Source organism: Heterodontus francisci, chromosome 3 (genome assembly GCF_036365525.1).
Source record: "Heterodontus francisci isolate sHetFra1 chromosome 3, sHetFra1.hap1, whole genome shotgun sequence".
In the NCBI taxonomy this organism is placed as follows: Eukaryota; Metazoa; Chordata; class Chondrichthyes; order Heterodontiformes; family Heterodontidae; genus Heterodontus; species Heterodontus francisci.
Genome location: NC_090373.1, coordinates 175,576,742 through 175,603,681, shown reverse-complemented (window position 1 = coordinate 175,603,681; position 26,940 = coordinate 175,576,742). Strand labels below are relative to the sequence as shown.

Sequence of the window (26,940 nt, the reverse complement as noted above, 5' to 3'; positions counted from 1 at the left end):
ATCATGTCAATATGTGCAAATTATAGGCTGCGTAGGAGGACTGAGTGGCAAGCCCTGAGTTCACTTCCCAGTCATGAATTTTGATGGGGGATCACTGGTATGCAGCTTCTCCCCACCATCCTCAAGCCTAGCTAATCATCAGGACCAAATAAACTGCCTAGACCCCTCACATGCATTGCTTCCTGTACCAAAAACTTGGATAAAGCAATACATTCTTCCTGCAGATGCTGTGCTTTCAGGAAGTGTGAGTAACTCAGTAAATTATGTATGGAAATGTAGACTCATAAAATGTGTGCAATTGCAGAACTAACTGATCTTATAAAATTTGTGTCAATGTATACCTATTAGTACAGTAGCTTTAAGCCAGTGTGTGACTGAGCAATACAAACAAGGTGGTTTCAGATTTCTTTCTCAAACTGTTTTGAGTTCACTAATCTCAATGCAGGGAGCAATAGGGAGGTCCAATTGACAAAACGCAAGATTAATTTCAGTGTTATGATAGGTGACAGGACATAACGGAGCATGGTTTTGAAGCAATGACCTCTGGTAGTTCGAATTTAGTCTTCTGTAGATGGAAGCATAAAACTATTTAACTCCAAATGTGGCACAGTAGATTCAGAAAGAATGCATGAAAAAAACTCACCTACTCCCATTTAACTCATTTAAATTTTTGGCCAAGGCATACTATTCTGATCTATATAATCATATATTTTCCCCAATTACAATGCTCCTAACACAACAAACTTCTCAGATTATGTTGGGGGATGGTGGCGGGGGTGCTGCCATGGGGCTGAAGAGGTTTTTTTATTTGTCCATGTGATGTGGGCGTCGCTGGCAAAGCCAGCATTTGTTGTCCATTCCTAATTGTCCTTGAGAAAGTTACAGAGATAGGGAAGGGAAAGGCCACAATGAATTTAAACACAAGGATAAGAACTTTAAATTTGGTCTAAGGGAACAGGGAGCCAATGGAGGTGAGCAAGGACAGGGTGATTGATGGGCAAGCAGGACTTACCTGGTTACGGAGGGTGGAGGATTGATTGGACAGGAGACCATTAGAATAGTTGAGTTTGAAGGTGACCATACAAGGATGAAGCTTTCAGCTGCAAATGGGCTGAGGCTGGCGTAAGAGTGAGCAATGTTAGAGGTGGAAGTAGATGGTCTTTGTGATGGAGGGACATTAGAGTTCACCTTGGAGTCAAACAGGATGTCGAGATTGTGAACAGTCTGCTTCAGCCTGAGACAATGAGTGAGGAGAGGGATGGAATTGGTGTCGGAGCTGAAAGTGATGGCTTCATTTTTCTTCATGTCTAACTGGAGGAAAAGACTGGATATTGGAAAAACAGTGTGATAAAACAGAAATAGTGCAGGAACCTCTGAATGGAGTCAAGGTGGGTTCCATGGATAACATGAGCTCAGAGAGGGCATGAGAGGAGATAGGAGAGAAATGGGAGAAAGATGTGGGTTCAGGGCTATGGCAGGGAGGGAACCGAGGTGGAGATTTTGGCTCAGTTGGCAAAGGGAAGCAGCTTAATGTATTGTCTCAAACCTAGTGCCAAAGAAGTCCATGAATTCCTCGCACTTGTTGCTGAGGACAGAGGGGGCAGGGGAGAAGGGTTGTAAGGAGACAGTTAGTAGTGCAGAAAAGAAGCCAGGTTCATCTTTGCTCTTCAGGATGATTCTGGAGTCATCAATAGTTTTGGCAGAGGACAGTGTGGCCCAAAAGCACTTGATGTAGTCCAGCCAGATCTAGTGATGAATGGCTTAAGCAGTTGTGTGCCAGACATGTTAAAGTCTGCATCCCTTGGGCTTGAGGAATCAAAAATAGAGGCTTTACCAGGGAATTGACCAGATGGGAGAGAGTAAAGGCGTTCCCTTTTTTTTCCTATAGCCCCAAGGAGCACAGTCATTTTTTCAATAAAAGCAAATAGTGAACTTCTTTGCAGAGACATTCTGGGCTTGAATCAGGATTTCAATCAACTCCAGACTATTTTTCCCTATGTAGTTTAGTTCCCAGAGGATAGAACTAGAGAACAAGTCCTCAAGAGAACTGTCCCCCACCCAGAATCCTCAGGAAGTGGAGATCCTTATGAACAGACTCTGGTCCTCGCCGCACATTAACACAATTATTTAGGTATCAGATAGGCAAGGATCAGCTTCCTCCATTTTTCCCCCCTAATATAAGCAGAAAAAGTTTACAAAATTTCCCAGCACTGTTTGAAAACCCCCAAACACGTGCAAACTGAGAATTCATACATCATTCAGAATATATATAACACACACATTTTTTATATAATATATATATATATATAAAAATATATGGCGTAGTGAAAGATAGGAAACCAGTAAAAAAAAACTTTCTTTTCAATCAACAAGGAAATGCACCCTTGGATGGATCGCAGAAAAGCTTCATGCCAACAGCTGAAATATTTAAATAGACAATGATAAACTGTTGAACCACAGCCTATTTAAATTAATTTAGTCAAACGTGTAAAAAATAAATTTGACACAAATGTGTGCAGAAATCCAGAAACCAATATTGTGGCTAGGGGACATTGGCAGCCGGTAGCATGTGTTGAGCATCAAAAACAATATAATTGGAGGCACATTTTACACATGGGTGGTGATTCTGTCGCAACTGTTACTCTTGGCGAAGCAATCCATATCATGGGAGCAAAGAGGAAATGGTCTTGGACACTTAAAAACCAGGCTTGGCTCAGGTATATACGTGTATCTAGGAGTTCTTGTTGATGGTGGTCAGGCATTTGCATTTGCTGCTCAATAAATAATCCCAGTAATAAAATACTTCCTTTACTATATCACACCATGTACAAGCAATCAAGCAGAAGCCACACAGTCTTACAGGTATGCTTCCATTTCATGGCATGTAGAAATACATCCTGCTGTTTTCACAGTTGTCAGCATTATGCTGTAGGCAAGGATTAGGAATTTTGTTGCACAATATTCATTACCAAAGTATGAAAGAGTCATTTATCATTGATGTACAACAGTGAGAGCAATGCAGCTGCTGAGTTACAGAAAAAGCTATGTGCAAAGAAAAACCATGACTTGAATAAAACTGATTGCCCGTTAGAAGTTCATGATTAAAAACAATTCTGTATACATCTATCTTCCATCCATTTCAATAATCTACACAACACAGAAACAGAAAATGCTGGAAAAACACAGTGGCCTAAAAATGAGTTTTTGGTCTGTGCATCCGAACTGAGAGGCCCAAGAAGCTACCAGGTAAGTTGTGGGAGGTGGGGTAGGCAATTGCAATTTCTATGGAGTCGCAGGAGTACTCTTACTCCTCCTGACTCCGCTGAAGAATCCTGAAAGGAGTAGGCCTGGTGCCCCACTCATCGCTAACTATTTTCTCAATGGGGCCCTTCAACAGGACAGAGGACTCGGATTTACAAATTTAAGGGGCCTAATACTGGATTTAGGCATCCCCCAGGCCACTTAAAATAAAAAGGTCTGCACAAATTTAGCAGCAGGACCAACGCCTGTGCAGCTTGAGTGTGCACTGACTTGCTGCTAAATTGGTATGTTTTCCGCTTGGATTACACCTGAAAGACAGGACAATCTATATCAATTTCGACCTCAGTCGGTCAGGGTCTGATGAAGGAAACATATCAGAAATGTCATAACCTGTCTTTTCAGGTTTGCTGTGTACACTCAGCATTTTCTGTTTCACTTTCAGATTTTCAGCACTTGCAGTTTTTCCTTTGTATTAGACGAAAGAAATAGCCTGCGTAATCAAATATACAAGCTTTGATATAAACGTGCTATGATTGGAAAATAAAACATTCAATACCATTTCATTTGAATGAAGCCCTTTGGTCCCTTCCTAATGTAGCTGGAGAATGCCTCTTTCCCAAGAGCACCTGTCTGGTACCAATAAAAAGCCATCCCATGGACAGCTGCCATTTCTGGTCTTTTAACAAGAAACAGAACTTTCCCTTTGGAATTCTGGCTAATTCACATAAAAATGAGAAGGGACCAATGTTCTTATCCATCTTGATTGATGATGTTGGTACTAAACACAAGCAAAGGCTTAGAACCAGACAATATTTGACTCCTGACAAATTGGGGGAGGTGGCAGAGGGCCATTGAATCAAATAGCTTGATACACTCTGTGTGCTCTCAGATCAGGTCATGTTTGAGCAGATAAGACAAATTCTTCCCCAATTCTCCAAAAATATGCCTCAAACCCCAATCTTAGAAGAGGTGACATTTCCATTTCTGACACCAGTCTTGTGGATTATTAAAGTGCCAATTTGTACAGTGAAATTTTGATCAGCTCTCCACTGCGGAGCCGTATAACTGGCAGAGAACAAGCTAAATCTCATTAAACTGGGTGCTTTTGAAGCTAGGTCCAGGGCCAAAAAGACAGCTAACTCAGTGCATCATCTCGTGCAAACTATGACATAGCTCTGCAGTACCTCAGTCTCGTTGCAACAGAAGACATCTGTCTCTTTGTAGAACTCAGGATCAAGATCAGCAACAGCCGGCGCAGGATTGAAGATGGTTTTTGCTGAAAGATTTGTTTCATAAAAAGAAAAAGGGCATTAAAAGGTAGTAAACGATTTGAGAATAATGGTTGAGAGAAATTATAAGAAAATACCTCCAGGGAGGGGTTCAGATAAGATAATAAACAAGTGCGAAGCTCAAGCTGTTGACTGTCACCTGAAAACCAACATGATATTTTAAAAATATATACATAGATCATCTTAAATTCTGAGCCACTTAGACTGCTGTCTGTGGATGATGTTATTCTTTCAGTGAAAAATGTCCAAACTAATATCCTTTCCAGTCTAGATAGAACATTAGCAAAAAACAAAGAACAGTACAGCACAGGAACAGGCCATTCGGCCCTCCAAGGCTGCGCCAATCTTGATGCCTGCCAAAACTAAAACCTTCTGCACTTCCGGGGACCGTATTCCTCTATTCCCATCCTATTCATGTATTTGTCAAGATGCCTCTTAAACGTCGCTATCGTACCTCCTTCCACCACCTCCCCCGGCAGCAAGTTCCAGGCACACACCACCCTCTGTGTAAAGAACTTGCCTCGCACATCCCCTCTAAACTTTGCCCCTCTCACCTTAAACCTATGTCCCCTGGTAACTGACTCTTCCACCCTGGGAAAAAGCTTCTGACTATCCACTCTGTCCATGCCGCTCATAACTTTGTAAACTTCTATCGTCAGCCCTCCACCTCCGTCGTTCCAGTGAAAACAATCCGAGTTTATCCAACCTCTCCTCATAGCTAATGCCCTCCAGACCAGGCAACATCCTGGTAAACCTCTTCTGTACCCTCTCCAAAGCCTCCACGTCCTTCTGGTAGTGTGGCGACCAGAATTGTTCTGTACAGCTGGAGCATGACTTGCCAATTTTTATACTCTATGCCCTGACCGATGAAGGCAAGCATGCCGTACGCCTTCTTGACTACCTTATCCACCTGCGTTGCCACTTTCAGTGACCTGTGGACCTGTACGCCCAGATCTCTCTGCCTGTCAATACTCCGAAGGGTTCTGCCATTTACTGTATATTTCCCACCTGCATTAGATCTTCCAAAATGCATTACCTCACATTTGTTCCGATTAAACTCCATCTGCCATTTCTCCGCCCAAGTCTCCAACCGATCTATATCTTGCTGTGTCCTCTGACAATCCTCATCACTATCCGCAACTCCACCAAACTTTGTGTCATCCGCATATTTACTAATCAGACCAGACTATGAGGAGAGGTTGGAAAAATTCGGATTGTTTTCACTGGAACGACGGAGGTGGAAGGGCGACATGATAGAGGTTTACAAAGTTATGAGCGGCATGGACAGAGTGGATAGTCAGACGCTTTTTCCCAGGGTGGAAGAGTCAGTTACTAGGGGACATAGGTTTAAGGTGCGAGGGGCAAAGTTTAGAGGGGATGTGCAAGGCAAGTTTTTTTTTACACAGAGGGTGGTAAGTGCCTGGAACTTGCTGCCAGGGGAGGTGGTAGAAGCAGATACGATAGCGACATTTAAGAGACATCTTGACAAATACATGAATAGGAAGGGAATAGAGGGATATGGGCCCCGGAAGTGCAGAAGGTGTTAGTTTAGGCAGGCATCAAGATCGGCGCAGGCTTGGAGGGCCGAATGGCCTGTTCCTGTGCTGTGCTTTGCCATTTGCAAGGCAACCATTTCTGTTGACAATAAGGCTCTCTGTCACACACGCCTACAGACAAGAGTTTAGAATTCTGAAACACCCACTGGCCCTCATCATGCAATTTGAGCCAGCAGGTGACTTGTGTCTCAACTGCGGTTGCACTTTCTTTTCTTGCAGTCATGTTAACAACTGCTGTTTGAGAAGGCCATCATGGCAAAATAATAACAGACTGTATGCAACACAACCACTCAAATACAAAACAAAATTGCACTGCAATGGAGGAGGGGAGGAAATATGGGCTGTAACACGATTATCATACTGGCAATCTTATATATTGCTTTAGGTTTGCATTTGTGGTTTATGAAATCAAAAGACCACCATGATCTTACTGCCATGTAGAACAGGCTTCAACCCAACTTAATTCCAAATAGAATAACACAATTCACTCAAAAGGAACATGCAGCTTGTTTATGAACAGATATAAAAAAAATTTAAAAACACAAAATCATCAAAAGGAAAGTATAGAAGTAATTTCTATTCAATCTTCCTTTTTATAGAAATAATAAATGATACATTTAGAAGGTATGATTTAACGGTTGTTTTGAAGCATTGGTTTTATCATTGACCTGGGCACCTCTGAGTATTATTTCTCCTTAGCAGACTGCTTAAATGATGCCAAATATGCAGATCGATCCTGTGTGTCCCAGAACAACTCCTCCATTGCAAACATCTACAATTGTGACTACAGTCCTGCCTGAGGGCCTTTTGGGAGTTCCAGGCCCAAGGATCAAGCATCTCTGGGCCCAGTGTAAAACTGCACTTCTTACTGTTTGCAATGAAGTTACTTGCTACAATTAAAGTTACGAGAGCAGATTAGGAAGGATGGAAAACCTTAACGAGGGTTTCGTGTTTGTCAATTAAACTGATGTTGAAAAAAGAAATTGCAGAAATATTTGCTGACGATGCAATTTTGTTACCTAACATGTGGGAGCAAAATGTACTCCCTTAAAATCTCCTTTCCCTTCAGTGACCAAATTATAGATTGAGAAATGGCTTTCCCATGCTAGCTTGCAAAACTAGGTTAGGATAATTGATCGACAAGGCTTTAATTATTTAGCCTCTCACTGATTCAGCAAGCCAGTACATGTGCGTTGCTCAATCACTGGAGTTTCAATCTTTCGACATACCAGGTAATTCAGCACAATGGTCTTGCCAAAAATTAAATGATCCAGTACACTTCAGTTCATACACACAATATTCCCTAATTTGAGTAGACCATCACTGGTTAGCTTTGTTTTTATTTTCTGCACTATCCTCAGAATACCATTAACTATCTTTCTAGCAGCCTGCAACCTAGTAAATTTTACAGTAAACATACAGTACAGTCTTTCAAGTACTAAGTTCTGCTAAAGTGATCGTTCTCAAATTTCTTTCAAGCAAAGTGATTCCACACGAAGCATATGATGCAATTGTGACAGACATCAAACCTTATTGCTCCACCACAATCTGTCCGTTCTACAAGCAAAAGCTGAGATGCAGAATAACCTCCACCAGCTCTCGAACCCTCAGAGATCTCCATGCTGCAGCAATTCTTGCACGTCCCAGCCGTATGTAATTCTCTTTATAAACCTGTCTGCTCTCTACATCTGTCTCCCCCTTTAAGACCCTCCTTAAAAACAACATTGTTAACCAAGCTTTTGGTCATGTTGCAATACAGAATCATACAATATTTAAGGCACAGAAAGAGGCCACTTGGCCCATAATGTCTGTCTGGCTGAAAAACGATCCACCTATTCTCATCCCATCTTCCAGCATTTGGTCCGTAGCCCTGTAGCTTACGGCACTTGAGGTGCATATCCAGACTCCTTTTGAACGAGTTGAGGGTTTCTGCCTCAACTACCCTTTCAGATAGCGAGTTCCAGATCGTCACCACCCTCTGGGTGAAAACGTTTTCCCTCATCTCCCCTCTAGTTTTTCTACCAATCACGTTAAATCTATGCCCCTCGTCACTGACCTCTCTGCTAAGGTGAATAGACCCTTCACCTCCACTCTATACAGGCCCCTCAAATTTTGCATATTTCAATCAGATCTCCCCTCAGCCTTCTCTGTTCCAAGGAGAACACCACCAGCCTATCCAATCTTTCCTCATAGCTGAATTTTTCCAGTTCTGACAACATCCTCTTAAATCTCCTCTGTACCCTCTCCAGTGCAATTACATCCTTTCTGTAATGAGGTGACCAGAACTGCATACAGTACACAAGTTGTGGCCTAACCAACGATTTACACAGTTCCAGCATAACCTCCCTGCTTTTGTATTCCATACCTCGGCTAATAAAGGAAAGGATTCCATATGCCTTCATAACCACTTTATCGACCTGTCCTGCTACCTTCAGGGATCTGTGGACATTCACTCCAAGATCCCTCACTTCCTCTACACTTCTCAGTATTTTGCCATTATTAGTGTATTCCTTTGCCTTGTTTGACCTCCCCAAATGCATCACCTCACACTTCTCCGGGTTAAATTCCATTTGCCGCCCATCTGACCAGACCATCAACATCTTCATGCAGCTACAGCTATCCTCCTCTCTATCTACTACATGGCCAATCTTTGTGTCGTCCGCAAACTTCTTGATCATGCCCCCTACATTTACGTCCAAATCGTTAATATATACCACAAAAAGCAGGGGACCCAGTACTGAGCCCTGTGGAATGCCACTGGAATCAGCCTTCCAGTCTCTAAAACACCAGTCAACAATTACCCTTTGCTTCCTGCCACTGAGCCAATTTTGTATCCACCTTGCTGCATTTCCCTGGATCCCAAGGGATCTTTTTTTTAAACCAGTCTGCCATGTGGGACCTTGTCAAAAGCCTTGTTAAAATCCATGTAGACCACATCAACTGCACGACCCTCATCTATCTTCCTTGTTACCTCTTCAAATAATTCAATCAAGTTGGTCAAACAGTATCTTCCCTTAACAAATCCATGCTGACAATCCTTGATTAATCTGTGCCTTTCTGTGTGACAGTTCATTGTCTCTCAGAATAGATTCCAATAATTTACCCACTACTGAGGTTAGACAGACTGGCCAGTAATTATTCGATCCATCCTTTGATCCCTTTTTAAACAGAGGTACAACATTAGCAATTCTCCAATCCTCCGGCACCACACCTGCATCCAGTGAGGACTGGAAAATGATGGTCAGACCCTCAGCTATTTCCTCTCTTGCTTCTTTTAACAGCCTAGGATACATTTCATCTGGCCCTGGTGATTTATCAACTTTCAAGGATGTTAATCCCATTAATACTTCCTCTCTCCCTATGTTCATCACTTCCAATACTTCACACTCTTCCTCCTTAACTACAATATCTGCATCATCCCCCTCTTTTGTGAAGGCAGACAAAAAGTATTCATGAAGAACCATACCAATATCTTCTGCTCCTACACATAGGTTCTCTTTTTGGTCTTTTATGGGCCCTATTCTCTCCTTAATTATCCTCTTACTCCTAATGCATTGATAAAACATCTCTGGGTTCACCTTGATTTTGCTTGCCAATTTTCTTTCATGCCCTCTCTTTGCTTTCTTAATTTCCTTTTTGAGTTCAACCCTCCACTTTCTATACTCCTTTCGGCTTTCTATAGTATTGAGTTCTCTGTGTTGGACATAAGCATTCCATTTCTGCCTATCTTGCCCTGTAGGCTCCTTGACATCCACAGGGCTCTAGATTTGGCCGTCTCACCCTTTTTCTTTGTGGGAACATGTTTACTCTGAACCCCTTGAATCTCCCCTTTGAATGCCTCCGGAGACATCCGGACAAGTACTTGAATGAGCAAGGCATAGAGGGATATGGAATTAATGCTGGCAGGTGGGATTAGTATAGATAGGCATCATGGTTGGCATGGATGTGGTGGGCCGAAGGGCCTGTTTCTACACTGTATGACTCTATTAGCAGGAGTAGGCCATTCAGCCCCTCAGGCCTGCCCACCATTCAATAAGATCATGGCTGATCTGTCCCAGGCCTCAACTCCTCTTTCGGGCCTGCACCGCATAACCTTCAATTCCCTGAGATTTCAAAAATCTATCTACCTCCTCCTTAAATACATTTAGTGACTTAGCCTCCACAACTCTCTAAGGTAGAGAATTCCAGTGATTCACCACCCTCTGAGCGAAGAAATTCCTTCGCATCTCAATTTTAAATGTGCGACCCCTTATTCTGTAACTATGTTCCCTTGTTTGAGATTCCCCCACCAGTGGAAACATATTCTCAACATCTACACCGTCAAGCCACCTTAGAATCTTATATGTTTCAGTAGGATCACCTCTCATTCTTCGAAACTCCAATGAATAAAGGCCTAATCTGTTTAGCCGTTCTCGATAAGTCAACCCCTTCATCCCAGGAATCAGCCTCGTGAACCTTTTCTGAACTACCCCCAATGCTAGTATATCCTTTCTTTAATACGGGGACCAAAACTGTACGCATTACTCCAGGTGTGGCCTCACCAACATCCTGTGCAGTTGTAACAAGACTTCCCTATTTTTAAACTCTAACCTCCTAGCAATAAAGACCAAAATTTCATTTGCCTTACTAATTACTTGCTGCACCTGCATGCTAACTTTTTGTGTTTCATGTACAAGAACACCCAGATCCCTCTGTACTGCAGTATTTTGTAGTCTTTCTCCATCTAAATAATAATCTGCCTTTTTATTCTTCCTACCAAAGTAGGAACACATTGAACACTATCTGCCAAGTTTTTGTCCACGCACTTAACCTATCTATATCACTTTGCAGATTCTTTGTGTCCTCATCACAACATGCCTTCCCACCTATCTTTGTATCACCAGCAAATTTGGATACACTACACTCTGTCCCTTCCTCCAAGTCATTAATATAGACAGCAAATAGTCGAGGCCCTAGGACCGATCCTTGTGGCACCCCACTAGTTACAGCTTTCCAACCTGAAAAAGACCCATAATCCGGAATCTCTGCCTTCTGTGTGTCAGCTAATCCTCAATCCATGCTAATACATTACCCCCAATACCCTACCTTATTTTGTGCAATAACCTTTTATGTGGCACCTTATCGAAAGCCTTCTGAAAATCCAAATACACTACATCTACTGGTTCCCCTTTATCCACTCTGCTTGTTATATCCTCAAAGAACTGTAACAAATTTGTCAAACATGATTTCCCTTTCATAAAACCATGTTGACTCTATTTGATTGCATTATGTTTTTCTAAATGTCCTGCTATTTCTTCCTTAATAATGGACACTTGCATTTTCCCAGTGACAGGTGTTAAGCTAACTGGTCTATAGTTTCCTGCATTCTGTGCCCCTCCTTTCTTGAACAGGGGCGTCACATTTTTGGTATATTATGACCAATGCCTCCACTATCGCTGCAGCCACTTGTTTTAAACCCTTGGATGCAGGCCATCAGGTCCTGGCGACTTGTCTGCCTTTCGTCCCATCAGCTCATCAAGCACCTTTTCCCTCGTGATAGAGATTGTTACAAGTTCCTCCCTGTCATTTACACCTTGCTCATCTATTATTGTTGGGATGTTTATGGTGTCCTCCACCATAAAGACCGAAGCAAAATATTGCTTTAAATTATCTGCCATTTCCCTGTTCCGTTATTAATTCCCCAGTCTCATCCTCTAAGGGTCCCACATTTATTTTAGCTACTTTCTTCCCTTTTATATACCTGTAGAAGCTTACTTTTTGTTTTTATATTTCTTGCCAATTTACTCTCATAATCAATTTTCTCCCTCTTTCTTAGTTTTTTAGTCATCTGCTGCTGGTTTCTAAAAAAATCCCAATCCTCTGGCCTACCACTAGTTTTTGCCGCTTTGCACACCTTTGTTTTTGGTTTGATACTCTCCTTAACTCCCTTTGTTATCCACGGGTGGTTCACTGTTCTCGAGTCTTTTTGACCGGAATAAATGTTTGCTGTGTGTTATAAAATATCTGCTCAATAGTTTGCCACTGCTCATCTACTGATTTTCCCTTTAGTCTATTTTCCCAGCCCACTTTAGACAGCTCTTTCTTCATACCTCTGTAATTGCCCTTGTTTAAGATGAAGACACTGGTTTGAGACCAGAGTTGCTCACCCTCAAACTGAATTTGAAAATTCTACCACGAGCTGATCGCTTCCCCCTAGAGAATCCTTAACTACGAGATCTCTTATTCATCCTACCTCATTATACATTACCAAATCTAAAATAGCCTGTTCCCTGGTAGGTTCTGCAATGTATTGTTCTAAGAAACAATCCCTGATGCACTCTACAAATTTGTCTTCCATGTTACCCTTGCCAATTTGATTTGTCTAGTCTATATGCAGATTAAAATCACCCATGATAATTGTAGTGCCCTTCTTACACGCCTCTATTATTTCCTGATCAATACTTTGTCTTACAGAGAGGCAACTCCTTGGGGGCCTATAGACCACTCCCACCCGTAATTTCTTTCCCTTCCTATTCCTTATTTCCACCCAAACTGATTCTACATCATGATCCATTACACCTATATCATTACTCACAACTGCACTGATCCCTTCCTTTATTAACAAAGCTACCCCATGTCCTTTTCCTTTCTGCCTATTCTTCCGGAACGTCGAATATCCTTGAACATTGGGTTTCCAGTCCTGGTCATCCTGCAACCACGTCTCTGTGATAGCTATCAAATCATATTCATTTATTTCTATTTGTGCCGTCAGCTCATCTATCTTGTTACAAATGCTGTGCACATTCAGATAAAGAGCCTTAAGCTATGACTTTTCACCATTTTTACCTACTCTCGTTCTAATTTCTGCTGTACTGTTATGCTTGTATTCTCTTTCCCTCCTGTCACACTCTGATTAATTTATGCCCCTTCACTAACCTGCACCTCTGCTCTCATTACTTTTCGACTTTTTAAACTTTCCCTCAATTGAATCCTCCCCCAACTATTTAATTTAAAGACTTATCTACAACCCTAGTTATACGAACCGCCAGGGCACTGGACCCAGCATGGCTCAAGTGAAGCCCATCCCAACGGAACAGCTCTCTCTTTCCCCAGTACTGGTGCCAGTGTCCCATGAATCAGAACCCATTTCTCCCACACCAATCTTTGAGCCACACATTTACCTCTCTAATCTTATTTACCCTATGCCAATTTGCACGTGGCTCAGGTAGCAATTGGGAAATTATTACCTTTGTGGTTCTGCTTTTTAATTTAGCCCTGAGCTGCTCATAGTCCCTCAGCAGAACCTCTTTCCTAGTCCTACCAATGTCGTTGGTACCTATGTGGACCACAACAACTGGATCCTTCCCTCCCACTCCAAGTTTCTCTCTAGTCCCGAAGAGATGTCCTTAACCTTGGCACCAGATAGGCAACACAGCCTTCGGGACTCTCTATCTTTGCTGCACAGAACAGTATCTATTCCCCTATCCATGCTATCCCCTATTACTACTACATTTCTCTTTTCTCCCCCAACTTCAATGGTGCTCTGAACCACGATGCTATCGTCAGTTCGCTTATCCTCCCTGCAGTCTGTGCCCTCGTCCACACTGGGAGCAAGAACCTCGTACCTATTGGATAAGGGCATTGATTGAGGCTCCTCCAAAGCTAAATTCTGGATCCCCATATCTGCCTCACTCGCAGTCACACCCTCCTGTCCCTGACCATGGTCTAAATTTGATGTAATTAATCTAAGGGGTGAGACTGTCTCCTGAAACAGTGTCCAGGTAACTCTCCCCCTTCCTGATGTGTCGCAGTGTCTGCAGCTTGGACTCCCGCTCCTCGACTCTGAGCCGAAGGTACTCGAGCAGCCAACGCTTGCTGATGTGGTCACCGTGGATCCCACCGGTGTCCACCAGCTCCCACTACAGCTTGAACACATCGCCTGCCCAGCCATCTCTAATCTATTTAATTAAGTAATTTGGATCTCAGTATTTAAAAAAAAAAATGATTTATTTAAGTGTAGTCTTAACCTGCAATATCTCCTGATTTAAATCATTTGGCCTAAACAAAAAAGAGACACGGAAGAAATACCCAATCACTTACCAGCTCTCCTGTGACGTCACACTTGGATATTTGTTGGTCAAGCAGGTCCACTGTTCTCGCTCTCGCTGCCGCCACCTCTGTTTTCTCTCTCTCTGGTCTCCGACTCTGTTCCTTTTGGCGCACTTTTGAAAGCTCTGCTCCCGCTGTGTTTTTTCTCTCTCTCTGGTCTCCGACTCTGATGCTTTTGGCGTGCTTTGTTAAGCTCTGCTCCCGCTGTGTTTTTTCTCTCTCTCTCTGGTCTCTGACTCTGATCCTTTTGGCATGCTTTTTAAATTACAATTGACATTACAATTGGCCTGGGTCACAGCAAGGAACAATTAGCCAGCATTTCAGCTCTGTATTTCCATCTGGTGACTTCTGTGAGGACACCAGGTAAAGACAGCATCGTCTGGAATGCTCCCCTGGAGCAACATAGTTGTCACTTACAGCAATGCTGTAAATGTTCTTCAGAAGTGTCACTGACCTGAAACGTTAACTCTGCTTCTCTCTCCACAGATACTGCCAAACCTGCTGAGTATTTCCAGCATTTCTTGTTTTTATTTCAGATTTCCAGCATCCGCAGTATTTTGCTTTTAGCCTAATTTAATAACACAGCTTCGCAATAAGTTGCACCACCTATGAGCACCACCTATCCTCCACATCTCATACGGATATGTGATGGCCTTCTGGGGAAAGTGAGGGAAGGTCCCACATCTTAGGGATTTAGTGGATACTGTAGTTTCCAGAGTTATAGTTAAAAAAGACAGAGGCGCAAGGGGAGAGCCAACTGTGCAACAGCCCCAACAAACAAATTTCTCTGCAGCACCTGTGGAAGAGCCTGTCACTCCAGAATTGGCCTTTATAGCCACTCCAGGCGCTGCTTCACAAACCACTGACCACCTCCAGGCGCGTATCCATTGTCTCTCGAGATAAGGAGGCCCAAAAAGAAAAGAGAGTTATACTGGCACTTGTGCATTAATGTATACCCAAAACACTTTGCCCAAGTGGCAGTATAGCTGCACATGGAAATCCCTAAATATCATTGTCCATAGTTTCTTGAATTGATGAAACTACTCCATCAGGTTACATACCAATGACATGTTCGCAAAGTAGTATGGTACATAATCTCTGCCAATTTAAGAAAAATATTGAGGAAATAGAATAAATCAAACATTAACATAACACTAAAGAATGGAGTCAAACAACGATATTCATCAGAAACTGCGATACAAGGGAATAAAATATAAACATTGACATTCTTTTTCCATTCATCTGATAGATGTCTATTTTACATATGTACATGTTGCACTGATTCTAAAGAGAATGGCAGGGCATAGGTTGAAAAATTAGATGAGAAAAATACAGCTGGAGCAATTTTAACCACACACAGCTATTGCAGTTTAAAGGCACAGCTTGCTTCCAGAAACAAAGAAATGCAAGCCAAATGATCAAATATGCTGATAGCATTACCTTTCAGTGACTAGCAGAATGCCACATCAACATCAGAAACCTGACGGTAGTGTCATGGCAACCAAGGATGCTGCTTGATCACTATATCCTATAGCAGGTTAATCTGAGAACGTAATTTAATCTGATCAAATTTAGAAATTAAAATCCAGTTATCTAACTGAATGCATCAGGGAAAATTTTTGACTTGCTGTTTGGGATTAACACTACATTAAGGAACAGACACCCATTATAGAAACCATCTATAAATTGAAAATCTACCTCATCAAATCATAATAATTTGATACACTATTGCTCGATCTTTAAACAGTACAGTGCCCACCTCCAGCCTCGTGGGCTATTTTCAAGGCTTCTAATGTGATGGTAGGTCGAATTTCTAGTTGACAGACAACCACCTTCGCACAACGAATTACTTTGGAAGCTCGCTCCAGATCTTCTGAATTTAACAGCAGGTTAGCCCCAGCTACTATGACGATTGCATTCTGTCCTGTAACAGTATAAAGCAGCAAGGGTCAAGCCATGGCAGAAGAGAACAGACAAGATGTTTTGGGTTTGGATCTTCCTTGGAATAGTAACCTAAATCCAAGAAGAATCTGTAGCCAAAACGTCCAGTCTCTTCTCTCCACACATACTGTCTGACCTGATAAATGTTTCCAGCATATTTTATGCTTTGCTTCACAATCCTAGCACCTGCAGTAAGTTGCTTTTCGCTCAAGGGGGAAAGATTTCCTCTGTGCACAATGTATAACAAAATTATAGAGCCACTCTTTATAAATGGGTTGATGATTTCCTTACATAGAACATTATATATGTTTCATTACCTGTAGGATAAATTACCAAGATGCAGCTCAGTTTACCAATAGTTAATTTGCGCGCAAAGGAATTTCGCTATCAGTCTTTGAACGGAAAATGGCAAAATTATGATTACCTTTAAAACACTTTTGTGCATAAATCAATATCGATGGCATTTGGAATTCCCTTGGAAGAGATCCTGACCCGAGTGTCAGCCAGCTGAATTCTCAAAAATCCATTTATAAACCTTGAGCGATCCTGTTGCTTTATCGTGTGTGTGAATCCAGCTCCCTTATACTGCCAAGCTTTTTAGTTCTAGTCCAGTTCTCCTTGAAGCCACAAGTATTCACCACTCAAACAAAATATGATCGGGCTACAGTGAAGTGACTCATGAATAAAACTCACTCTCTTCTCGTAGCTGTGTCTCTGCCTCATGTCCCTAATTCTTTCTATTTCCTTCTCACTGTCTTTGTTTGCTACTCTTTGTAGTTGCTCATATCTATTCCCCCTGTATATCTCACACACTGAATTTCGCTGACTTCATTATACTTGATCTTTTGGGCTCTTCAAAAGTTACATCTAATGAGATTTGATTTATATATTTGAGGGCATCACTCCTATTTCTGTCCCTTATTGGTTATTACAGAATTTAATTCTATAATTTAAAGGGATCATTTGAAATTGTTAAAGAAATGAGAGAAAGGTTTTTATTACTTCCCCTTCTATAGAACATGGAGGATAAGGAGTGCCCCTCGCAGCTCCAGAGAATGACTGTGTGATGCTGCTGCCCCATTCATAGCACTCCTGCATGTCAATTCTCAGAGTATGTGATGCTCCCTTTACGCAGTGAGAAGGCTCAGTCTCCATTTGCTGGTTTCCCGTCACCCACCAGTGGAAATAATCTTTCACTATTTACCCACAGTAAGATTCCTCGGTTTCACTCACTCCTTTACAGATTTCTCCTCTCTCGGCACTGCTTCCGCTCACCATGTTGGCTCTGCAGTAAATCAAAGCGGCCCACCTTACTCCATTCATCTCTCCCCGTACTCAATCCCTAGTTCCCGTCCCCAACTACAAGATCCCAATTTCCCTTTCCCCTCTTGTCCAAGCACCAAGCATCCCAACTCTCAGTTCCTGGATTGCCAAGTACCAATTTCCAACTGCCCTCCATTTGGAGTCTCAATCTTAATCTCATGACTCCTCACCCCACATCCCAATTTTGGCCTGGTTGTTTCTGTGGTTACAATGGTACTGCCAACAGCACCAGGAGCTAAAGCTAGTACAGAACAGCTTCTGGGTGAAATAGTTTAGTCACATATAAGTAGCATTGAAAACTTCTGATCAAAATATCCCTTGGAGCTGTATTAATTTTTCATCAATTCTTGAGCCAGAAATAAATTCTCATAATTGTACAAAAGTTTAATAGTTACTAAGTTAATTGCAACAAAATGTTACTTAGTGTTTTGTATCATTTCATATAGTGCACATAGTGAGGAACTGTCATAGTGACTGTGGCCTAATAAATTTCCGTTTGGTAAAATGTCATGCATCATTTTTGTGGCTAAGCCCACCAAAAATTATACTATATGCATTTCTTGAATCTTATTGCTTTCTGGTTCTGAGATTTTATTGGTTGAAGGAGCAGTGATCTGAGGGATCTAGCTAGCCCATATTCTGGGATGCAGTTATGTTGATTGCTAGTTCCACAATGTGGTGGCTAAAGAGCATGTTCTCTGACTCTGTGACCTGAAAGTATTTCATAACACTATATTCTATTTATTTATTTATTTTATTTATTTATTTAGGGATACAGCACTGAAACAGGCCCTTCGGCCCACCGAGTCTGTGCCGACCATCAACCACCCATTTATACTAATCCTACACTAATTCCATATTCCTACCACATCCCCACCTGTCCCTATATTTCCCTACCACCTACCTATACTAGGGGCAATTTATAATGGCCAATTTACCTATCAACCTGCAAGTCTTTTGGCATGTGGGAGGAAACCGGAGCACCCGGAGGAAACCCATGCAGACACAGGGAGAACTTGCAAACTCCACACAGGCAGTACCCAGAATTGAACCCGGGTCGCTGGAGCTGTGAGGCTGCGGTGCTAACCACTGCGCCACTGTGCCGCCCTGTCACTGGGCAGAAAATAACAAAAATAACTTTCCTTAAAATCTAACTTAACTTTCTGTATTTCAAAGAAATCTCTGTATTGCAAGAGGTCAGCTAATGATCTACCTGTTATTAGTATTCTATGGTAACAATGTATACTTGCTCAAACAAATGGGCAGGCATTCACCAATGCACACTAATGAATATTATAAACTTTCATTTAAATGTAAAAAAGCATTTAGCCAATGTTGTACAGTTCTTTCCTGATTAAAGATTTATTTTCAGTAAGCTAAGGAGGAAGCATGAAAATGTCAATCTTGTGCAGTACCTTCGTCATTCACTGTAATAGGGGCAACTCCTGTCGATGCCTCATCTGTTTGACCCACGTAGTCTGTAATGAGAAATTGAAAAATGTGTAATAATAATTTTCACACTGTGACATACAGCTATGTAATTAGAATTAGGCTTGATTTATGCCAAAGCTGTCTCTAATCAATAAAGCTTAGTTGCAACTGCTAAAAGTTAGTTACAACCGGCAAGACAGCTGCTGATAGAGAAATGTCCAACAGGAGATCTGCAGTAATTCCACTGCAGATTCATAATCTCTCCCAATACAGAAAACAATATTTTGAAGTAATACCTGTAGACACGCCATTACTTTTGAAATTTTCGACGTAATTATCTCCAAATGAATCTTTCCCAACCTGTTTTGCGAGGAAAAGAATTGTAAGGGGATGGCTTCTTGAAACTAATACACTTTTATTGCATCTTAATAAAGAAACCAGCTACAAATTAATTTTTGATAGTGGGATTGAAATAACTCACACCTGGCTCTTAGAATGCAATTTAAACGAAAGCACATTTCAAAACAAACTTGCATGAGTTGTTGACAGTAACAGCCTCATTTCTCTATTCATCAATAGCTCACAGAAGATTTGAAAAATGCATTCAACTTTCATCCACACAGTATGAAGGCCATGAGTAGTTGCTAACATGATCTCTAAAACAGCAGGCTATATCTTTCAAATGAAATAACTGTATTAGTGGACAAGGACTGTCCCGTGTATTCATTTTACAATGAATTTAAGGCATCTGACAAAATTCCACATGTGAGGCTTTCAAACAAGATTGAACTCAATGGAATAAATATAGCTGGATTGAAAATTAGTAATAGAAAGGTAATGATAGAGGGGGGAATAATCAGAGGCATTTTGCAGGTGTCTGTTCTACACCCTGTGCAGCATACAATTTCTAAACTTTACGAAGGAAGGTACTTTAAGAACGAATGCAAAAGCAAAATACTGCAGATGCTGGAAATCTGGAATAAAAACAGAAAGTGCTAGAAATTCATCAGGTCTGGCAGCATCCGTAGAGACAGAAACAGAGTTAACATTTCAGGTCGGTGACCTTTCATCAGAACTGGGAAAAGTTGGAAATGCAATAGGTTTCGATCAAGTAAAAAGGGGGGAGGGTGGCACAAATAACAAAAGGGAATGTCTGTGATAGCGTGGAGGCCAGGAGAGATTAAATGACAGAAGGGTTCATGGTGTGAGGCCAAAGCGAGTGGTAATGAGACAAGTAAAGAAACAAAAGATGTATCCAGAGGAGGTACAAATGGCAGTATCATGAAAAGCTGCCACCCGAAAAAGGAAAAAAAGGGACGCAAAAGAGAAAGACAGAAAAAAAAAACAGTAAAGAAAATGGAAACAAAATGGGGGGGGGGGGCAGGAACTGCAATCTAAAATTATGGAAATCAATGTTGAGTCCAGAAGGATATAAAGTGTTTGGTCTAAAGATGAGGTCCTGTTCCTCGGGCTTGCATTGAGCTTCGTTGGAACACTGTAGGAAGCCAAGGACAGAAAGGTCACAGGAACATAGGAACAGGAGTAGGCCATTCAGCCCATCGAGCCTGCCCCGCGCCATTCAATACAATCATGGCTGATCATTTACTTCAATGCCTTTTTCCTACACTATCCTCATATCCCTTCACATCATTGGTATTTAGAAATCCTCTGAGGTAGAGAATTCCAAAGATTCACAACCCTCTGAGTAAAGAAATTTCTCCTCTTTCTTTGCCCGAAGTGGCTTCCCCCTTATTTTGAAATTGTGTCCCTTGGCTCTAGATCCCCCAACCAGGGGAAACATCTTACTTGCATCTACCCTGTCTATCCCTTTAAGTATTTTGTAGGTTTCACTGAGATCACCTCTCATTCTTTGAAACTCTAGAGAATACAGGCCCAGTTTCCCCAATCTCTCTTCATAGGACAGTGCTGCCATCCCTGGAACAAGTCTGGTGAACCTTCACTGCACTCCCTCTATGGCACTAATATCCTTCCTAAGGTAAGGGGACCAAAACTGCACACAGTACTCCAGGTGTGGTCTAACCAAGGTTATATACAATTGAAGCAAGACTTCACTACTCCTGTACTCAAATCCTCTTGCAATGAGGGCCAACATACCATTTGTCTTCTTAATTACTTGCTGAACCTGCATGTTAGCTTTTAGTGACTTATTGACAAGGACACCCAGGTCCCTTCATACATCTTAACTTTCTAATCTCTTACCATTTAAGAAATACTCTGCACATCTATTTCTTCTACCAAAGTGGATAAGCTCACATTTTTCCACATTATATTCCATCTGCCACATTCTTGCCCACTCACCAAGTCTGTCCAAATCTCCTTGAAGTCGCTTGCATCTTCCTCACAACACACATTCCCACCTAGTTTAGTGTGTCATCCGCGAACTTGGAGGTATTACAATTGGTCCCGACATCCAAATCATTGATATATATCGTGAACAGCTGGGGCCCAAGCACTGATCCCTGTGGTACCCCACTAGTCACAGCCCGCCAATGCAAGAATGACCTGTTGATTCCTACCCTCTGCTTTCTGCCTGCTAACCAATCCTTAATCAATGCCAGTATATTATCTCCTATCCCATGTGCTTTAATTTTGTTAACTAATATCTTGTGGGGGGACTTTATCAAAAGCCTTCTAAACATCAAAGCATACCACGTCCACCGATTCCCCTTTATCAATTCTGTTAATAACATTCTCAAAAACTCCAACAGGCTCATCAAACATGATTTCCCATTCATAAATCCATGTTGACTATGCCCAATCAGATCATTATTATCCAAGTGTCCATTTATCACATTCCTTTAGAATAGATTTTAGCATTTTCTTAATGACTGACGAAAGGCCAGCAGGTCTGTATTTCCCTGTTTACTTTCTCCCTTCCTTCTTAAATAGTGGGGTGATATTTGCTACTTTCCTATCTGCAGGAACCGTTTCAAAATGTATAGAATTTTGGAAGATGATCACCAATGCATCCACTATCGCTGTCGCTACCTCCTTCAACACTCTGGGATGTAGAATATCAGGTCCTGGGGACTTACCAACCTTCAGTCCATTAATTTCTCCAATACAACCTTCTAATACTATTTTTCTTCAATTCCTCATTTTTTTTAAATTCCTCATTTCCTCAGAGTGGGAGCGAGGTAGAGAATTAAAATGACAGACGGCTGGAAGCTCGAGGTCACGCTTATGGGCTGAATAGAGGTGTTCCGCAAAGTGGTCACCCAGTGCGTTTGATCTCCCTAATGTAGAGCAGACCACATTGTGAGCAGCAAATACAATATATTAAATTGCAAGAAGTGCAAGTAAATCACTGTTTGACTTGGTAGGAGTGGTTGGGGTCTTGGAGCAAGAAGGGAGGAGGTAAAAGGGCAGGTGTTGCATCTCCTGTGCTTGCATGGAAAGGTGCTGTGGGAAGGGGAGGGGTTGAGGAGCGGACCAGGCTATAGTGGAGGGAATGATCCCTTTGAAATGCTGAAAGAGGAGGGGAGTGAAATACTTGTTTGGTGGTGGCATCACACTGGAAGTGGTGGAAATGGTGGAGAATGATCCATTGAATACGGAGGCTGGTGGGTGGAAGGTGAGGACAAATGGGAACCCCATCTTGGTTCTGGGAGGGAGGGAAAGGGGTGAGAGCAGAAGTGCAGGAAATGAAACGGACAACATTAAGGGCCCTGGCAACCAGGGTGGTGGGGGGGGGGAAATCCTCGGTTGAGGAAAAAGGAAGACATATTGGAAGCACTAATATGGAAAGCTGTATCAGCAGAGCAAATGCAACGGAGACAGAGAAACTGGGAGAATGGAATAGAGTCCTTGTGGGAAGCTGGGTATGAGGAAGTGTAGTCCAGGTAGCTGTGGAAGTCAGTGGGCTTATAGTGAATATTGGTTGATAGCCTATCCCAGCAATGGGGACAGAGAAGTCAAGGAAGGGAAGAGTTGGAAATAGCAGGTGAAGGTGAGAGAAGGGTGGAAATTGGAAGCAAAGCCCATGAAATTTTCCAGTTCAGGGCGAGAGCAGCAAACAACACTAATAGTCATCAATGTACTGGACAAAGAGGTGAGGGAGGGAGCCTATGTCAGACTACAACAAGGAACGTTGCACATATCCCACGAAAAGGCAGGCATAGCTAGGACCCATGTGGGTACCCATGGCAACATCTTTTATTTAAAGGAAGTGAGGGTAGTTGAAGGAGAACTTGTTCAATGTGAGCTCATTCCCAAGAATCAGGTCTAACAGTGCCTGCTTTCTCGTTGGACAGTCTGATAATTTAGCAATGGTGGAGGAGTCAAGATATATAAGTGGGTATCAATCCGCAAAGGTGGGAAAGGAGAAGAATTTGAATGCAATGGTCAACATATTTAACCAACTTCAGAGCTCGAGCAGCAAGGCTACCAAGTACAAAGATGCATTTCAAGGGAACTTCGTAGAAACTTATATAGCCCACAGGTAAGGTCTTCATTTACAATAAAACTCTAGTTAGGCTACAACTAGAGTATTGCATTCAGTTCTGGTCACCACACTTTAGGAAGGATGTGAAAGTCCTTCAGAGGGTGCAGAGGAGATTTACCAGAATGGTTTCAGGGATGAGGGAATTTCGCTACAAGGATAGGCTGGAGAAATTGGAGTTGTTCTCCTTGGACCAAGGGAGATTTCATAGCAGTGTACAAGATTATGGCAGGTTTAGGTAAGGTAGACAATGAACAGCTGTCCCCATGATCCGATGGTACAATGGTACGGGGACACAGATTTAAGGTTTTGGGCAAGAGATATGAGAAATAAATTTTTTCTGCAGTGACTGGTAATGACTTGGAACTCGCTACCTAAGAGGGTGTTGGAAACAGAGAAAATCAATGATTTCAAAAGGAAATTGGATAGGCACTTGAGGGAAATAAACTTGCAGGGTTAGGGGGATAGGATGGGGGAATGTGACTGACTGGATTGCTCCACAGAGAATCGATATAGACTCGTTAGGCTGAATGGCATCCTTCGGTGCAGTAATGACTCTATGACAATACTGTGTGCAGCTTTGAGCATCCCAGTCATAAAAGGACACTGATATATGTTTAGTGAAAGGGTTCATAGAAGACTGACCAGAATGATTTTGGAATAAAATACTCAACAATATATTGATTTGTTTTTGTGGTGACGGATAAGGTATAATCATGGAATTCAATTGGTCATGATAGGGAATTGTAAGATGCCTCATTAGTTTATGATGCTGGAGTTTCAATAAGAATCCTGGGTATTTTCTTGAATTTTTAACTTGTGGTTATCCATCACCCACAAAAATTTGAACAAATTGGTTAGTGTGCAAAATAATAAAAGCAAAATACTGCAGATGCTGGAAATCTGAAATAAAAACAAGAAATGCTGGAAATACTCAGCAGGTCTGGCAGCATCTGTGGAGACAGAAGCAGAGTTAATGTTTCAGGTCAGTGACCCTTCATCAGAACTGGTGTGCATAATTGGCTAAGCTTCATGGAGGCCATAGAAGGTACTGGCTCGATAGTCCCAATAGCTTTTTCTCGTTTCATATTTCAAGTTCTTTTTTTCTTCTCAACCTTCTCATCCCCAACCCTACCTCGTAAGGAAATTACGAAGGTATAAGGTGCGAGTTGGCTGTGGTAGATTGGGGAACTTCACTAAAAGGGTTGACAGTGGATAGGGAATGGATAATATTTAAAGAATATGTGCATGAATTACAACAATTATTCATTCCTGTCTGGTGCAAAAAACCGGAAAGGTGACTCAACTGTGGCTTACAAAAGAAATTAGGGATAGTATTAGATCCAAAGAGGAGGCATACAAAATTGCCAGAAAAAGCAGAAAATCTGAGGATTGGGAGCAGTTTAGAATTCAGCAAAGGAGGACAAAGAGGTTGATTAAGTGGGGGGAAATAGAGTATGAGAGTAAATGTGAATATGTGAAGAGAAAAGATTAGTGAAGACAAATGTAGGTCCCTCATAGTCAGAAATGGGGGAAATTATAATGGGGAACAAAGAAATGGCAGAACAATTAAATGCATTCTTTGGTTCTATCTTCACAAAGGAGGACACAAATAACCTCCCAGAAATGTTAGGGAACCAAGGGTCTAATGAGAGGTAGGAACTGAAGGAAATCAGTATTCGTAAAAAAAATAGTGCTAGGGAAATTAATGGGGTTAAAGGCTGTCAAATCCCCAGGGCCTGATAATCTACATCCCTGAGTACTAAAGGAAGTGACCCTGGAAATAATGGATGCATTGGTGGTCATCGTCCAAAATTCTACAGACTCTGGAGCAGTTTCCACAGATTGGAGGTGGCAAATATAACCCCACTATTTAAAAAAGGAGGGAGAGAAAACACAGGGAATTACAGACCAGTTAGCCGTATATCAGTAGTGGGGAAAATGCTAGAGTCTATTATAAAGGATGTGATAGCAGAAAACCTGGAAAGCATAAATGGGATTGGACAAAATCAGCATGGGTTTACGAAAGGGAAATCATGCTTAACAAATCTACTGGAGCTTTTTGAGGATGTAACTAGTAGAATAGATAAGAGAGAACCAGTGGATGTGGTGTATTTGGATTTTCAGAAGGCTTTGGATAAGGTCCCACATAAGAGGTTAGTGTGCAAAGTTAAAGCACATGGGATTGGGGGTAATATACTGGCATAGATTGAGAATTGGTTGACAGACAGGAAAGAGAGAGTAGGAATAAACAGGTCTTTTTCCAGGTGGCAGGCAGTGACTAGTGGGGTACCGCAGGGATCAGTGCTTGGGCCCCAGCTATTCACAATATATATTAATGACTTGGATGAGGGAACTAAAATGTAACATTTCCAAGTTTGCAGATGACACAAAGCTGGTGGGGGGGGGGGGGGGGGGGGGTGGGGGGCGGCGGGGGAAATGTGAGACGTGAGGAGGATGCAAAAAGGCTCTAATGTGATTTGGACAAGTTGGGTAAGCGGGCAAATGCATGGCAGATGCAGTATAACGTGGATAAATGTGAGGTTATCCACTTTGGTTGTAAAAACAGAAAGGTAGATTATCTGAATGGTGATAGATTGGGAAAGGGGGAGGTACAACGAGATCTGGGTGTCCTGGTACACCAGTCGCTGAAAGCAAACATTCAGATGCAGCAAGCAGTTAGGTGGCGAATATTGGCCTTCATTGCAAGAGCATTTGAATACAGGAACAAAGATGTCTTACTGCAGTTATACAGGGCCTTGGTGAGACCACATCTGGAGTATTATGTGCAGTTTTGGTCTCCTTATCTGAGGAAGGATGTTCATGCCATGGAGGGAGTGCAAAGTAGATTTACTAGGTTGATTCCTGGGATGGCAGGATTGACGTATGAGGAGAGATTAGGTCGACTAGGCCTGTATTCACTAGACTTCACAAAAATGAGAGGGGATCTCATAGAAACCCATAAAATTCTAACAGGACTAGATGCAGGGAGGATGTTCCAGAACCAGAGGTCACAGTATCAAGATATGGGGTATGCCATTTAGAACCGAGATGAGGAGAAATTTCTTCACTCAAAGGGTGTTGAACCTGTGGAATTCTCTACAGCAGAAGGCAGTGGAGGCCAAGTCATTAAATATATTCAAGAAGGAGATAGATATATTAATGCCAAAAGGATCAAGGGATATGTAGAGAAAGCGGGAACAGGGTACTGAATTAGACGATCAGCCATGATCTATTTTGAATAGCGGAGCAGGCCTGAAGGGCCGAACGGCCTACTTCTGTTTCTATTTTCTATGTTTCTATGACCATTCCCTTTTCTCTTCTTTTATCCCAATATAGCATAGATGGGAGATGATTTACACTGAATCTTAATGGCTAGTGCAAAGCATTTTCCACTGATCCAGCGTTAAAGTTTTAGTGTCAATGTATCCTCAGCAGTAAATCCATTGTCGCACCAATCTTTTTTTCTCAATTCTTTGGGACCAACATTCCCTGTGCACGACCAGTTTGTTGCACTGCACGGTCCCTTTGGGATTGCCATGTCATCACGCATACAGGCATCTTAAAGGGAACGTTGGTTGTGCACACC

General features: G+C 42.0%; 1 protein-coding gene across 4 annotated transcripts in view; it reads right to left on the bottom strand.

The window, feature by feature from the left end:
- Nucleotides 1-26,940, bottom strand: part of rbks (ribokinase) — a 190,051-nt gene that overhangs the window by 101,058 nt on the left and 62,053 nt on the right. For all 4 annotated transcript variants that reach the window (XM_068027735.1, XM_068027740.1, XM_068027742.1 and 1 more), the window contains 4 exons: nt 19,186-19,249; nt 18,874-18,936; nt 15,954-16,118; nt 4,446-4,537 (listed from right to left, as the gene is read on the bottom strand). In XM_068027735.1, the coding sequence (XP_067883836.1) occupies nt 4,446-4,537; nt 15,954-16,118; nt 18,874-18,936; nt 19,186-19,249 (384 nt within the window). The remainder of the gene's footprint in view (nt 1-4,445; nt 4,538-15,953; nt 16,119-18,873; nt 18,937-19,185; nt 19,250-26,940) is intronic.